Source organism: Berghia stephanieae, chromosome 3, assembly GCF_034508935.2.
Source record: "Berghia stephanieae isolate SIO BIC M18660-M18661 chromosome 3, UCSD_Bste_1.3, whole genome shotgun sequence".
Taxonomy (NCBI): domain Eukaryota; kingdom Metazoa; phylum Mollusca; class Gastropoda; order Nudibranchia; family Aeolidiidae; genus Berghia; species Berghia stephanieae.
Genome location: NC_088362.1, coordinates 47249995 through 47264890, shown reverse-complemented (window position 1 = coordinate 47264890; position 14896 = coordinate 47249995). Strand labels below are relative to the sequence as shown.

At 37.5% G+C, this 14896-nt stretch overlaps 1 protein-coding gene across 1 annotated transcript; it reads right to left on the bottom strand.

Annotated features, from left to right (window-relative positions):
* Positions 1-10537: 10537 nt before the first annotated feature.
* LOC144969259 (uncharacterized) lies at positions 10538-14229 on the bottom strand. The gene is made up of 2 exons (XM_078908372.1): positions 13200-14229; positions 10538-10548 (listed from the first exon to the last, which is right to left on the bottom strand). The coding sequence occupies exons 1-2, from the start codon at positions 14227-14229 to the stop codon at positions 10538-10540; spliced, it is 1041 nt and encodes a 346-aa protein (XP_078764498.1).
* Positions 14230-14896: the final 667 nt, after the last annotated feature.

The following is a 14896-nucleotide window of genomic DNA, read 5'->3' as shown; positions in this document are numbered from 1 at the left end:
TCAGAAGAAAATGACTAAAACATGCTATATTTGTAAATTTTATACAAAAGAAAGAAAAACAATTAAAGAAAAGACTTGCTCAAATAAGTAAGATGCGGTATATATCATTTCTCAGTTTTATAATTATTTTTTAAAATACTGTAATCCATTCATTTTTGCCAGGCACCAAATCAACCAATATAGCCACGCCCCTGAGATTTCATTATTGGTAGTTGATGGCGAGTCAACCAATTTTAACCCATTTGTTGAACGATTAGTTTGGAAAAATAGTTAACATTTTAACAAATGATATGCATATTATTGTCACGATTTGAGAATGCTCACTGTACTTCACTATAAGGTATAAAGGTGTGTATAGAACAATGCCAGACAAAGCAGAAAGAAAAAATATACAAAACAATATCGGTCTGCCACAACTAGGGTTCTAACTTAAGACCTCATTATTAGCCTGCTTCTAAGATTATTTTTTTTTCATTCTTTGGCTACGACGTTATATTTTTGGGTAACGAATTTTACACAAATTTCTCCTTGCCAGACATTAATATAGCGAGTACTAATTAAAAATAAAAAAACAGATGACCAATAGGCGACTTAGTTTAGGTCCATAATACCTAGGACAATAAAAAAAAATTAGGTATGAAGCACGAGGAGCTTTCGGAAGGCCTCCCTTTCGGACCACTTCGGGAAAGCTTTGTACAGCTCTGAGGGCCTTCGGATGGCTTGAGAATGCTTTAGATGACCTCCGAATGGCTTTCCTAGGTCTCCAGACGGCAATTAGTTTTACCGATTGAAAGAAATGCCAGCACGAGGAGCTTCAGAAGGGCTCCCTTTCGGACGACTTCGGGAAAGCTTCGTGCAGCTCTGAGGGCTTCCGGATGGCTTGAGAATGCTTTAGATGACCTCCGGATGGCTTTCCTAGGCCTCCAGACGGATCCGGACGACAATTAGTAGGATTCTTGGCGATATAAGAGAGTTTGTGGTCATCAATTATTGGCGATGAGCGAGATTGGTTTTATAGCGGAAAGAGGAGAATGATGAGCGGTATATCAAGCTCTCTCTCTCTCTCTCTCTCTCTCTCTCTCTCTCTCTCTCTCTCTCTCTCTCTCTCTCTCTCTCTCTCTCTCTCTCTCTCTCTCTCTCTCTCTCTCTCTCTCTCTCCCTCTCTCTGTAGTACCCGACTAACCCCGCTATTTGGTTTGACCATGAATTTGTGCCGGGGCCGGTGTATACTTTTAAAAAGAACTTGCCGATAGTACTCTGCGTCCTTTCCAGTGTAGCAGTACTGTGCGGCTATGAGATTTTGTGGTATGGCACTCGCCTTCGGATCGTCATGGTCTCAAGTGAGTAAAGAGTTACTCGACTATGCATAAAGATATGTAGAATGAGGCCCCAGAATTTACTAGTTACTATAAATGAAAAACAATTAACGATTTGTTTAGAATGAAATAAAAAGAAAGATGAAATTTAATTAAAAGAGATAAATAGTGATTGTGGTAGTTACAAATAGAAACGTGCATATATTAGTAACTTATGATGATAAGTCAAGTTCGTAAGGTTACGTTTCCAGACAGTTGACAGGCGTGGTTTCTATAGTCCTCCGATAACGGGCTCAGGCTCATAAAGTTCCACTTCCAGGTAGTTGGGAAGGGGTTATTATATAGTCCTTCGACAGCGGGCTCAGGTTTGATCCTTGAAGATTATACAGTCAAAGGTAAAAGCTCCGGCGTCTTGATGGTGGAGATAAAATATCCACAAAGTACCAAAAGATAAAAATCTTCAAATATATATAAGGAATGGAGCGACTGGCCGTCCGGCATAGATTGTAGAGAGAAGTGAGTGTAGAATGTTAGACTTTTATAATAAGTGGCTACGTGACAGAATGTAGAACGAAAAGTATTCACTAATTAGAAATTAATTCGAGGGAAGGCTATAGATAGAATGCGCTTGGCCAATGAGTTCACAACATTGCCATCCGGAAGTATAACGGACCAACACACAAACTCTGTGTAACCATGAACTTTTATAGTCTGGTTAATACAGTTTAGTGAGAACAACTCACAAACGCGGAGGCAAAAACAATAACAAAGCCCCGAGTGACGTCATCTGCATACTATCTATAAAAGGAAAGACGATCTAATATTAGAAGGTAAAGTTTATCTAAGCCTACTGATATATAACTGGAGTGAGATGAATTCAGTTCTTAATAAAATAAAATTTAATAAGATAATTGTGAACAACCTTTACTGTGACACCCCCCACCCACGTTTAAAATATACTCTTTAACCATTATGGGAAAGATAGATTTTACAAACGGAAGTAAATTTACTATCATGATACTCTAGCATTAATCCATTGTTATGATTTGTGCTACAATTAAATTATTTATTAACTAGACATTGAAATGTTTATACTAACGAAGGTATATGAATGGGTGACAATAACAATGAAAGATTGTGATTACAAATCATTGTGATGAACGACATGATGGCAATGTGATTACAAATCATTGTGATAAACAATAGTGATGGCAATGAAGCATGATTTAAGTCGATGATATGAAGGTAATTTACTGAATGAAATGAATGAAAATGTAAATGGAATATTGACATTTCAATTACTAATCATTAATGAGTGAAAATTCAAAACAATAATAGATAAAGAGAAGATTTCCCAAATCATGAATGGGTATGGTATATATATCCAAACAATACTCAATGTTTCATTAAGTTGGGACATCATGTTTACAAATAAAATTATCGAAATTGTGCGTTCTGATTTGGCATAATTTGCGAGGTAACTAATAGTATACATGAGAGATAGTTGGGTTAAGTTATACCCTTCTCACGTGTCTACACGAATCGAGAAAGTAGGTCGGCGTGAATATTTTCACAGCCTGGTATGTGAGAGCTACTGAAAGTGTAATTTTGCAAAAACAAACTCCATCTTAGTACTCTACTGTTATTCATTTTGTTATTTCTTATGTACGTGAGTGGTTTATGGTCCGTTTCGACCACAGACTCTTTTAGCAGTAGATATCTGCTGAATGTCTTTAAAGCAAAGACGATGGCCAGTCCTTCACGCTCAATTACAGAGTACCGTGATTCTCTGTCCCATAATTTTCTGCTTGCATATAAGCAAGGCATTAGAGTTCCCTCATGCTCCTGTAATAGTACGTTTGCGATGCCCTTATCAGACGCGTCCGTTCTTACAACAAATTCTTTTGACATGTCGGGTAATTTAAGAATTGGTTCTGAACAGAGTAATGCCTTTAATTGATTAAAGCTATTCTGACACGCTTCTGTCCAAACAATTTTGTTCGGTGACCCTTTCTTTGTCAGATTTGTTAGTGGTGTCGCGATGTGCGCGAAGTTGTAAATGTATTTCCTGTAAAAATTTAGGAGCCCAAGTACTTTGCGTACTTTTTTTTTTTTTGTCTTAGGTGGTTGCAATTGTGCGATTTTTGTTTGTTTTTCTGTCTCGGGTTTCTGTGTCCCATGACCAACAGTATGACTAATCCTGCATTTGAAGCTTCGATATTAGTAAACATAGGTTGCGACACTGTGTTTTTAGCATATTTTTAGCATATTTGCATGGAATGTCTTTGTTGTGTTGTTAATTTTAATCTCGTAATTAACATTAGATTTTACTGCTGTTATTTTGAATGGTCCTTTCCATGTAGCTAAAAGTTTACTCGAGTCATCGGGTAAGAGTATTAGTACTTTGTCACCAATCTCAAATTTTCTTGATTTGCTTTTGCGATCAGAGTATTCCTTGTATTTCTCCGCTGACGGATTCCTGTGCTAGCTTACACGTGTCCTCTATTCTGTCTTTCAGGTTTCTTACATATTCGTAAGCAAACACAATTTCATTACTGTCCTCCTCATTCCCTTTACAAATATCGGCTACTACGTTGATCGGGCCGCGAGGTGATCGTCCATACATCAACTCAAATGGGGAGTAGCCTGTCGATTCTTGGGGTATTTCTCTATATGCAAATAGGATTGCTGGTAAGTATCTGTCCCAATCATCTGGTTTTTCTGCTGACACTTTTCTTAACATATTCTTTAGAGTGCCATTAAATCTTTCACAAAGACCATTTGCTTGGGGTGGTAGGGAGTTGTGAATGAGTGCTGGATTCCCATGAGTTTCATGGTTTCATGCATCATATGTGATGTAAATTGGGGTCCATTGTCCGACAGTATCTCCTTTGGTATGCCTATTCTAGTAAAAATTGTCATCAATGCTTCAGCTATGTGATCCGATGTAGTTGATTTCAGTGCTATCGCTTCTGGCCACCTGGTTGCGTAATCGACTAGTGTTAGTATGTGCGTATGGTTTCTATCTGATTTTGTTAAAGGGCCTATAATGTCAATTGCAACTTTTTGAAAAACTTTTTCAATAACTGGAGTTGTCTCTAATGGCAATCTCGGTATTCTGCCTTTTGCGACTCTTCTTTGGCATGTGTCACACGATTTCACATATTCTCGGACGTCTTTAGTAATTCCAGGCCATGTGAAATTCTCGGATATTCTCTTCAATGTGGAAGAGCTCCCAAGATGTCCAGAAGTTATTGAATCGTGCGCTATTCCAAGGATTTTGTTTCTGTAAATACTCGGCGTGACCAGCTGTTTAGCCATTTTGTTTCTTTTCCTATGTAACCTGAACAGAATATCGTTTTCGATAATGTATTCAACTTTTGATTTCGTCCCTTTGTTTGCGATATTGAAATATGATGTTAAAGTCGGGTCCTTTTTCTGTTCTTCAATGAACGTGTTCCTGTCAAATTGTTGTGGTTCAAGAGAAATAGTCATTGGCTTCTCTGTTGTCTTAGTCATATTTCTTGTTTCTGCTAGACAATCTGTTTCTTGAGTTAATGACCATTCTTTTACATCTGTTGGGTTTTCTTTAAGACCTTTTATATTGCCAACAATAACATCAGCGACGGGATTGGGAAGTATACAGCATTCCACTATTCCTGTATAGTATGGGGTTTCTATGTACACGTTGGCTGTTTCAAAGGATTCGACTGTGCCACTGAATGTGATGCATTGTACCGTTTTTCCAGTTTTGTCTTCGTCGTTGATCAAAGATGCTTTTATTCCTACTGTACTGCATCCTGTGTCTCTCAATATTTTGCAATCAGTTCCATTAGCTTTGCCTTCACAAAAAAATAGCGATCCTGACTTGTGAGTTTGTGTTAAAAGTGACATACCTTTCACGCAATACACATTTATATTTTCTCCTGACATTACTCGTGTCTGATTATTTACACTTGTTTGGAGTGATGCATTTGCAGTTTCTTTTGGATATCCCACGAGTTTGTAGCATTTGTCTGCTGTGTGGCCTTTCATTCCACAATATTGACATTTAATTATAGGTTTGTTGGTTTTCTGAACTCAGTATTGTTGTCAGTGCTATTTCTTGTTTTGTTTTGATAGGGTCGGCTATGGTCTCTATTGAACTGTTTGTTCCATGGTTTGTTACTATGATCATCTTGTTTCACTTGCGTGTTCCGAGTGATTGATCCGCTCGTTCTATTTGAGTACTGAACTTTAGGTGTACATGGACTCTGAGCAGCGGCAGCGTAGTATGGTTCCTTCAATGTTCTGCTAAGGGGTGTCAATGGATGTGCGCTGTTAAAGTTTTCTGCGTAGATTTTTAATTTGTCCAAGTTTTCTGGCTTTCTCTATTTAAAGAATGCGACTAAATCTGGGTTGCAAGCTTGATAGATTCGATTCTTCAGCGTTAAACAGTAAAGGCCTGCAAAGTCGTCTTGTTTTACGTTTGCCAACTCAAGCCATCGATTTAGAAATTGAGTAATTCGGTTCACGAATGTATTAAAGTCTTCTCCACTTTCCGGTTTTGCAGTGTGAAACCTTTCCTGGTAACCATCTTCCGTTAATCTAAATCTTTTAAGTAGAGCGTCTTTAATTTTGTCATAGTCATCTGCATCTTCAGTTGTTAAGGTATAGATAGTATGCAGATGACGTCACTCAGGCCTTTGTTATTGTTTTTGCCATCCGTGTTTGTGAGTTGTTCTCACTAAACTGTATTAACCAGACTATAAAAGTTCATGGTTACACAGAGTTTGTGTGTTGGTCCGTTATACTTCCGGATGGCAATGTTGTGAACTCCTTGGCCAAGCGCATTCTATCTATAGAAAACTTTTAGCGGTTCTCCAGATAAGCAGTTAATCAAGGCTGTGGCCCATTTGCTTTCCGGCCAACGATAACCTTTAGCCTGAACTTCGAATCGGTGTGAGAAGGATTCTAGACAGTCTGAGCGTTCATCGTAGGTTGGCATGCGTGGAAGTTTCACGAAAAATTCATCACTATTATTATGTTTTCTTTCATGACCGGTTTTTGTTTTTTCAATTTCCAGCATCATTTGGGTCCTTTTGGTTTCTTCTTCTGCTAAAGCTATCTGTCTTTTTAGTTCCCTTTCTTGGACTCTTTCTTCTCGTTCCTCTCTACGAATTCTTTCTTCATTTTCTTCTCTACGAATTCTTTCTTCATTTTCTTTTTCTTCTTTTATTTTCTCTTCTCACCATGAAAATATCCTTTCCTGGGGTATTTCCAAGTCCTTTGCGAGACTTAAGTATCTATTATATGCTTCCATGTTGCAATAAATTAGTTACGATATTTTATATATATTATATTGACAGGATACTGTTACTGACTGTTTTATTTATTTACACTTGTGTTCTATTTTTAGAAATCTCTCTCTCTCTCTCTTATTTCAACTTATTATGTATGTTGAATTTGATGCCTTTTATCGTTATATCTTATAAAGCAATGTGTCAATACAATGCGAAGTTATTATGACTTGTGTCAATAACAATGTGTCAATCGCGTGTACTCTAAACTATGTTACTACGAAATATTTATCACCAATGTGTGTGACTCGTCGTTAGTTTGTGTACAATTATTCGCAATGACGCTAATATACTAGAGTGTAATAACAATAATAGGATGCCAAAATAATCCCAAGTTATTTATCGCTAAATCATAGAATTAAACGAATGAGAATACGTACGAAGCCTAAAAAGTGTCCACCAATGAAAGCATTCAGCGCCATTTTGTTGTTGGCTGAGAATGTAGTAATTACCATTCATTCGGTATCTATGTCAACATAACGACACAAGAAAAACAACAAACAATATCAAAATCCACAATAAAATGTTTCAGAACTGTTGCGTATATTTATGGCACAACGAAGCTGTCAAAAAATGAAGTTAGAGAATGTGTGTAATCATGTATTATAATAACCTGTAATGTGTTTTCCAACCACTACATCATCTACTACTACAACCACCACCACAATATCATCACTAACACTACTACTACAACCACCAGCCCCACATCATTATCACTACCACTACTGCTACACCACCACCAGCACATCATCATCACTACCAATGCTACAATCACCACAACCACATCGTCATCACTACCACTACTACTGCAACCACCACCACCATATCATCATCATTACCACTACTACCACAACCACCACCACCACTACTACTACAACCACCACCACATCACTACCTCAACTACTACAACCACCACCACAATAGCATCACTACCACTACTACTACAACCACCACAACCACATCGTCATCACGACCACTACTACTACAACCACCACCATGTCATTACCATTACCACTACTACTACAACCACCACTACCACCATATCATTACCATTACCACTACTACTGCAACCACCACTACCACCATATCATCACCATTACAACTACTACTACAACCACCACAACCACATCATCATCACTACCACTACTACTACAACCACCACCACATCATCATCACTATCACTACTACTACAACTACAACCACCACCACATTATCATCACTACCACTACTACTACTGCAACCACCACCACCATATCATCATCATTGAAATATTTTTTTTATATAAATTGAGCTTTATATAGTGCAATATCTACTAAATGTGCTCAAAGCGCTTTACAAGGGGTCCCTGGTCAACATTTAACATGTAGGACGGGACATGACGCCTGTTAGGCGATATTACAATTTTTCGGACAAAGACAACTCTGTTAACGGCCAGGTACTCATTTTACACCTGAGTACGGTGAGAGAATGTGAGTAAAGAGCCTTTTCCAAGGACTCAACTATGCGCCGAGCGCGAGGCTCGAACCCAGGACCTTCCGATCCGGAAGCGAGTGTCATACTACTAGACCACATAGCCGCATCATTACCACTACTACTACAAACACCACCACCACATCATCATCACGACCACTACTACTACAACCACCACCACCACCATATCATTACCATTACCACTACTACTACAACCACCACCACATCATCATCACTACCACTACTACTACAACTACAATCATCACCACCACCACATCATCATCACTATTACTACTACAACTACAACCACCACCAACACCACATCACCTCACTAACACTCAGTACTACAATCACTACCATTAGGTTTTGGAGCTTTACTTCATTTGAAATAAGGAAACTTCGGAATTGTATTTGGCATTGTGTTTATATATCATAATATAATTCTAATCAGTTATCTATTTAGAACTAGATACTATACAATATGTATGCCAAATACCACCCCAATTTCCCTTTCTTGTGTGCGGGAATTCCTCTTTCGGCATTGAAATTGAGTGTGAGAGAGTCATCACTACACACATAAACAACAGAAACAATTTAAAAACAAGACTATGACACGCAACCACTCACACACGAGGCTATACTATTTATCCTTTTCTCTATATAGAATAGGACAAGACAAACAATAGCTTGACTCTCGCTACACTTCGCATTGATGTTTGTCGTCTCACGAGTTCAACTCTCGGTCGACCTGTCAATATTCCTTTTTGCCTCGGACGTAATCATTAATAGAATGTTGTGTGGTTTTGACCGTGAAGAAAACCTTAAGAAGTCACATTTATATCATTTTAGAGAGATCGTTTTGAATAATTTTGAGTTAAACGAGCGAGCAGCAACTTGTTTTCATGAACGGCCGATCAGCGCTTGTTTACTATAGTAACGCGATTCCCAGCCAACATCAAAATGGCGGATATTTTTCTCATCGAGGCCGCTGGTTGGTTAGCCAATAAGAGCACCGTACGGTTTCCATTGGGTAAATTCCTTGCGCTAAATATAATAATAATAATAATAGATCTTTATTGTCCATAAATATGGCAATTTGTCATTTAGTTACACTTGTTATAACGTTAAACGATAACTGTAACATTGAACAGATATTTCACTCCTACTTATTTTCTCTCTCTCTCTCATTCTCTCTCTCTCTCTCTCTCTCTCTCTCCTCTCTCTCTCTCTCTCTCTCTCTCTCTCTCTCTCTCTCTTCCTCTCTTTCTTTCACACGTGCGATATACACAACATAAACATATTCATTTCGTTTTCAATTTGTTACGATTGTGGCAATTCGACACCAAAAATTATCATCATTATCAATTGGTCAGTTAATCTTACATTAAATAAATTAATCAGTTAATCAGTCAACGAATCAATCCTTGGTTTTTCTGTACCATATGAAATATTCAAAATTTTTATTGCTGATGGAACGAACGTTGATTTATACTTGTTAGTTCTACATTTAATCTGACAAAAACTTCTCCCAGATGGTAAAAGACTAAATTCATGGTATAAAATATGTTTTTTATTGTTGGTAATTGAGAATGCTTTCCTTTCTATTGCTTTTCCATGAATTCTTTCTACTCCATCAAGAGGATGATTTATTATTTTTGATGCCTCTTTGATAGATTTTGAAATTTTTGATTTATCTTTAAGTCGGCATCCTCCAAACCATATGGTGCAGCCAAACGCAATTACACTTTTAATCAATGAGTCATAAACTCTTAACATAGTTTTCTTCCTTACTTGAAATGTTCTCAATTTCCTTAGGATGTATAATCTTTGGGTAACTTTCTTAGATATTATATTAATATGTTGAGAGAAATTGAGGGAACTATCAATGGTTATTCCTAAATATTTAAAATAGTCAACTATCTCGACATCATCTTTACCGATCGCCACACACTTTAAGTCGTTTTTATTTTTTACACCAAACACCTGTTCTTTCGTTTTTTCAACATTTAATTCAAGCTGATTTTGTTTACACCAATCGGTGAATATATTTATTTGTTTGAAATAATTCTTTTCGGTAACTTTATCTTTTAATAAGCCAAGAATAGCAGTATCATCTGCATATTTCACTATAAAACAATTTTCAAAGGATGGTCTGCAGTCGTTGGTGTATAAGATGTACAGGATTGGGGAACTCACGCAGCCTTGGGGACATCCGTTCGACAACGTTCTTTTGTTGGAGATATGTTCACCCAATTTTACACATTGCGGTCTATGGGTCAGAAACTCTTTATACCATTTAATAAGGTAGTTTGGAATATCCATGTTGCACAACTTTTGAAGCAAAATATCTGTGTTCATGGCATTAAAAGCTGACGAAAAGTCGACAAACAGGATTCTGGCGTAATTCGAGGGCTAGTGGACTCCTTTTATTTATTTATTTTTTTAAAGACTCACTTTTCAGAACATAATATATAAGTGGTTTTCGGTAACAGTAATATGTCAAAAATGTATTTAAAACAAATCACTATGCAAAACAAATCACGATGTCTATAGTTACTATGTGATGCCCAACTCATGTAAAAGAGTATAATGAAGGATATATTTACCAACTCAGTTCGTGGCTGGGACCTCTCTCTTGTTCAATGGTTGTTCAACAATTGTAATTAGGCATTGAAGAGCGTTTAACAGTGATGTCTGAAATACAAAACAATAAAATATCGTAAGATTTACAATAGTTACAAAATGTGTTCACAACACTGAGTGATTGGATGATAGGTGAATGAATCGTTATGGAATGTAAACATATTGAAAACAATTCATGAATGAGGCAAACAACAAAATGAAATGAGTGATATAATAACAAAATGGACAAGGAATGAATGAATGAATGAAAAACTGAGTGAATAGATGAATGAATGAATGTATAAATGTATGAATGAACGAATGATGGAGGAATAAATGTATGAATGATTGGATAAATGAGTGAATAAACGAATGAATGGATGAATGAATGAATGAATAATTTATAAATGAATAAATGAATGAAGGAATGAATCAATAAAATGCTATTCAATTTAAATGAAAGAATGAATGGATAAATTGCTATTCCATTTAAATGAAGAAATGAAAAAGAAAAAAAATAATCCTGTAAATAGGGAGTTCAATTAAAATATGATCAAGTGGGGCAATTAAGAGTTTTACAATTTAAACTTTAAAGTTAGATGAAATAGATATATGTAACTAAATAAATCCAATTCTTTATATGTGTCCCCTCCAAAATATCATGGTCTCAAGTGAGTAAAGAGCTACTCGACTATGCATAAAGATATGTAGAATGAGGCCCCAGAATTTCACCCACCCCGGGTTCCATCTCTTTCCAGAGGTCAGATGTCATGGCCTTCCATCCTTCACGGTCCATTGCAGCCTCGTTGCAGTCTGCCATGCGCCGTCCTGTAGCTTCCGTGATGCCATCTGTCCAGGATTTCCTTTGTCTTCCTCTGCCTCTCTTTCCTTCAATTCTTCCCTCCATTATCCTTTTTTCGAGACTATCATGTCTTCGCATATGTCCAAAATATGACAGCTTTTTGTGCTTCACAGTCAAAAGAAGTTCTTTTTGTTTTTGGCCCATTAGGTCGAGGACTTCGATGTTTGTTTTTCTTGCTGTCCAAGGTATTTTCAGCATTCTCCTGTACGTCCACATCTCAAAAGCTTCAATACGTTGTTCTGTCTGTGCGGTTAGTGTCCACGTTTCACAACCATAAAAGAAAATGGACCACACATAGCATTTGGTGCATCTCATTCGTGTTCTGATGGAGATATGTGAGAAATCCTTTGACCACCATGCCCCCCGACTGTGGAACTCCATCAATATTGAAACTAAAAATAGTGAAAATCCACTTATCTTTAGAAAACGGTTAAAAACTGAGCTTTTCTGTAGGGCATATAATTTGGACTCTTAGTATGTATTTTATTATAATATATTATGTTATCATCGAATTTGTGTGGTTTTTAACATGCCAGTTCTATATTTGTATATCATACATGATGTGTTGATGTAAAGCGCCAGTGAGCAATTCCAAATTGGAACTAGGCGCTATATAAGTTCATTATATTATTATTATTATATTATATGTGTGTTGGTGAGGATTAGCTTTAGTTTCATGAACGCATTTTTGGCCAGCATTATTCGTCTCCTGATCTCTTTGTCAGACTTTGCATCGGATGTTACCAACTGCCCCAAGTACGTGAACTCCTTTACTTGTTCCACTGGACACTCTTCTATTTCTATATCTATGTCTATGGGCTCTTTCTTTTTTGTTATCACCATTGTTTTTGTCTTCTTCGCATTCATGAACAGCCCCTTTTCTTTACTCTCTTCGTTCACTTTTGAAAGTAGCTTCTGTAGGTCTTCCTTACTTTCCGCCAACAGGACAGTATCGTCAGCGTAACGTAAATTGTTGATGTTGTGGCCACCAACCTTCAACCCTTGTGCTGTTTCTACTTGCCGAAAAATAGACTCTGTGTATAAATTAAACAAGCAAGGAGACATAACACATCCCTGGCGCACTCCTTTCTTGATTTCAATTGCATCTGTTGTATCTGCCTGCACTTTTATCTGAGCCTTTTGCTGCCAGTACAGATTAGCGATTAGAGCCACATCATTCTCTTCCACACCTATTGCCACAAGGTCCTGGATAAGTTTCTGATGACTAACAGAATCAAATGCCTTTGAGTAGTCGATAAAACAGGCATATATGTCTTTTTGGCCTCTAAGTATTTTTCTGACAGGATTTTAAGTCGAAAATTGCCTCCCTGGTGCCACTGTTCTTTTTGAATCCAGTTTGCTGTTCTGAAATCTCACGATCTACTTTTGACGAGATTCTTTTCAGGATTATTGTCAGGAGGAGTTTCAGTAGATGGCACATAAGACTGATTGTTCTGTAGTCCGAACACTCAATTGCACCCGCTTTCTTGGGTAGCAGTATGAAGATAGAAGTGCGAAGGTCTTCTGGGATGAGCGTTGACTCGTATATTTCATTCATAAGGTCCGTTATCACATCAACACCAAATTCACCCAGTGCTTGCAGCATTTCTGTTGACACCCTATCTATTCCATTGGCATTCCCTGTTTTCATGCAGTATAGGGCTTTCTCTACTTCTGATCTTAGGATTGTGGGTCCCCGTAGAAAGGACTGTATATGGTTGTCACCTCTGTCCGCATTGAATAGCTCCTCCACGTATTCTTTCCATCTATTGGCGATTTCTTCTACCTCAAAGAGGAGTCTACCTGATTTATCTTTGATGCAACCGCCAGATTGAGAGTTTTTATATGTGAATTTCTTGATTTCAGCAAACATTGGTCCAGGGTTTCTCTCATGTGATAGTTTCTCAATACGGTGGCACTTTTCATCAAGCCAGTCTTCTTTAGCCTGGATACACTTTTTCTTTACTGATTTGTCCAGTTCATTGTACCTAGGGGTGCCCTTTGAATGTTTCCGTTCTCTCATAAGATTCAAAATCTCATTCGTCATCCATTCTTTCTTTGCCTCTTTAGATTTTTTGTTTATCATTTTCTCGTTTGTAGTTGTTATTGCACCTTTAAGAGAGGACCATTGTTTATCAATTCTACTGTTAACCGTTTCTTCTGTTTTTTTATTTGTGTCTTCTTGTTCTTCCATAAGACAATAATACGTATTTTCTACTTCTACAGCATATTTCACTCTTAGCTCCTCGTTTCTAAGTTCAGCTAGGTCGTACTTTATGTGTTCGTCCATTTTCTGTTTGGGAATTTTTAATTTAACTTTTATTTTCACCATGATGGGAACATGGTCCGATCCAATGTCAACACCCGGGAAAGTTTTACATTGGGTCACACAGTTTTTTAATCTGGTTTTGATGAGAAAATAATCTATTTGGTTTCTGCATATATCTCCTGGGCTCTTCCAAGTGTATAGGTGCCTCTTTGGTTGTTTGAATATGGTGTTTATTATGGTCATGTCGTGGGACTCAAAAAAATTGGACCAGACGTTCACCCCTCTCGTTGGACTCTCCCAGACCACAACTTTCCATGCACGGTGAGATTGCTGCGTTTCCAACTTTTGCATTGAAATCCCCCATTACTACAACAATGTCACTTGATTTTATGCATTTGAGGGCCTTGTTTACATTTTCATAATGTGCCTCGACCTCCTCATCTGGGTGATCACTCGTTGGTGCATAAATTTGTTGGGCCCCCTGCAACTAAGTATCAAGCTGTAAATATGTACAGGGAAGAGGAACAAAGTAATGTCCAAAAGATGGCACCTTATGACGTTTCTGGTGGAAAGCCCTCGGGAAAGCCAGAGACTGATCTACCTACCTTGAAGACAAGAAATGTTCCTTTAAAAATTGGCACGTGGAATGTGAGAACACTTGCTCAAGCAGGAAAGCTCCATAATCTAATTATGGAGGCAGAGGCGATGAATATGGATATCATTGGTGTCTCAGAGACAAGATGGAAAGACAATGGAATAATAAAAAGAGACAGCCACACTTTTATTTACTCCGGAAATACTCACCACAACAGAGGCGTTGGCATCCTGATGAAAAACAAAATTGCTAAATCAGTAACTGGGTATTGGCCCGTGAACGACCGCATCCTAATGTGCAAAATCCAAGCTAAACCTTTTGATTTAGTGCTCCTACAAATTTATGCACCCCAGAATTTACTAGTTACTATAAATGAAAAACAATTAACGATTTGTTTAAAATGAAATAAAAAGAAAGATGAAA

Bases quoted from the DNA above. Each gene is read 5' to 3' on its own strand.
- LOC144969259 (XM_078908372.1), bottom strand. From the start codon at position 14,229: ATGCAAAAGTTGGAAACGCAGCAATCTCACCGTGCATGGAAAGTTGTG.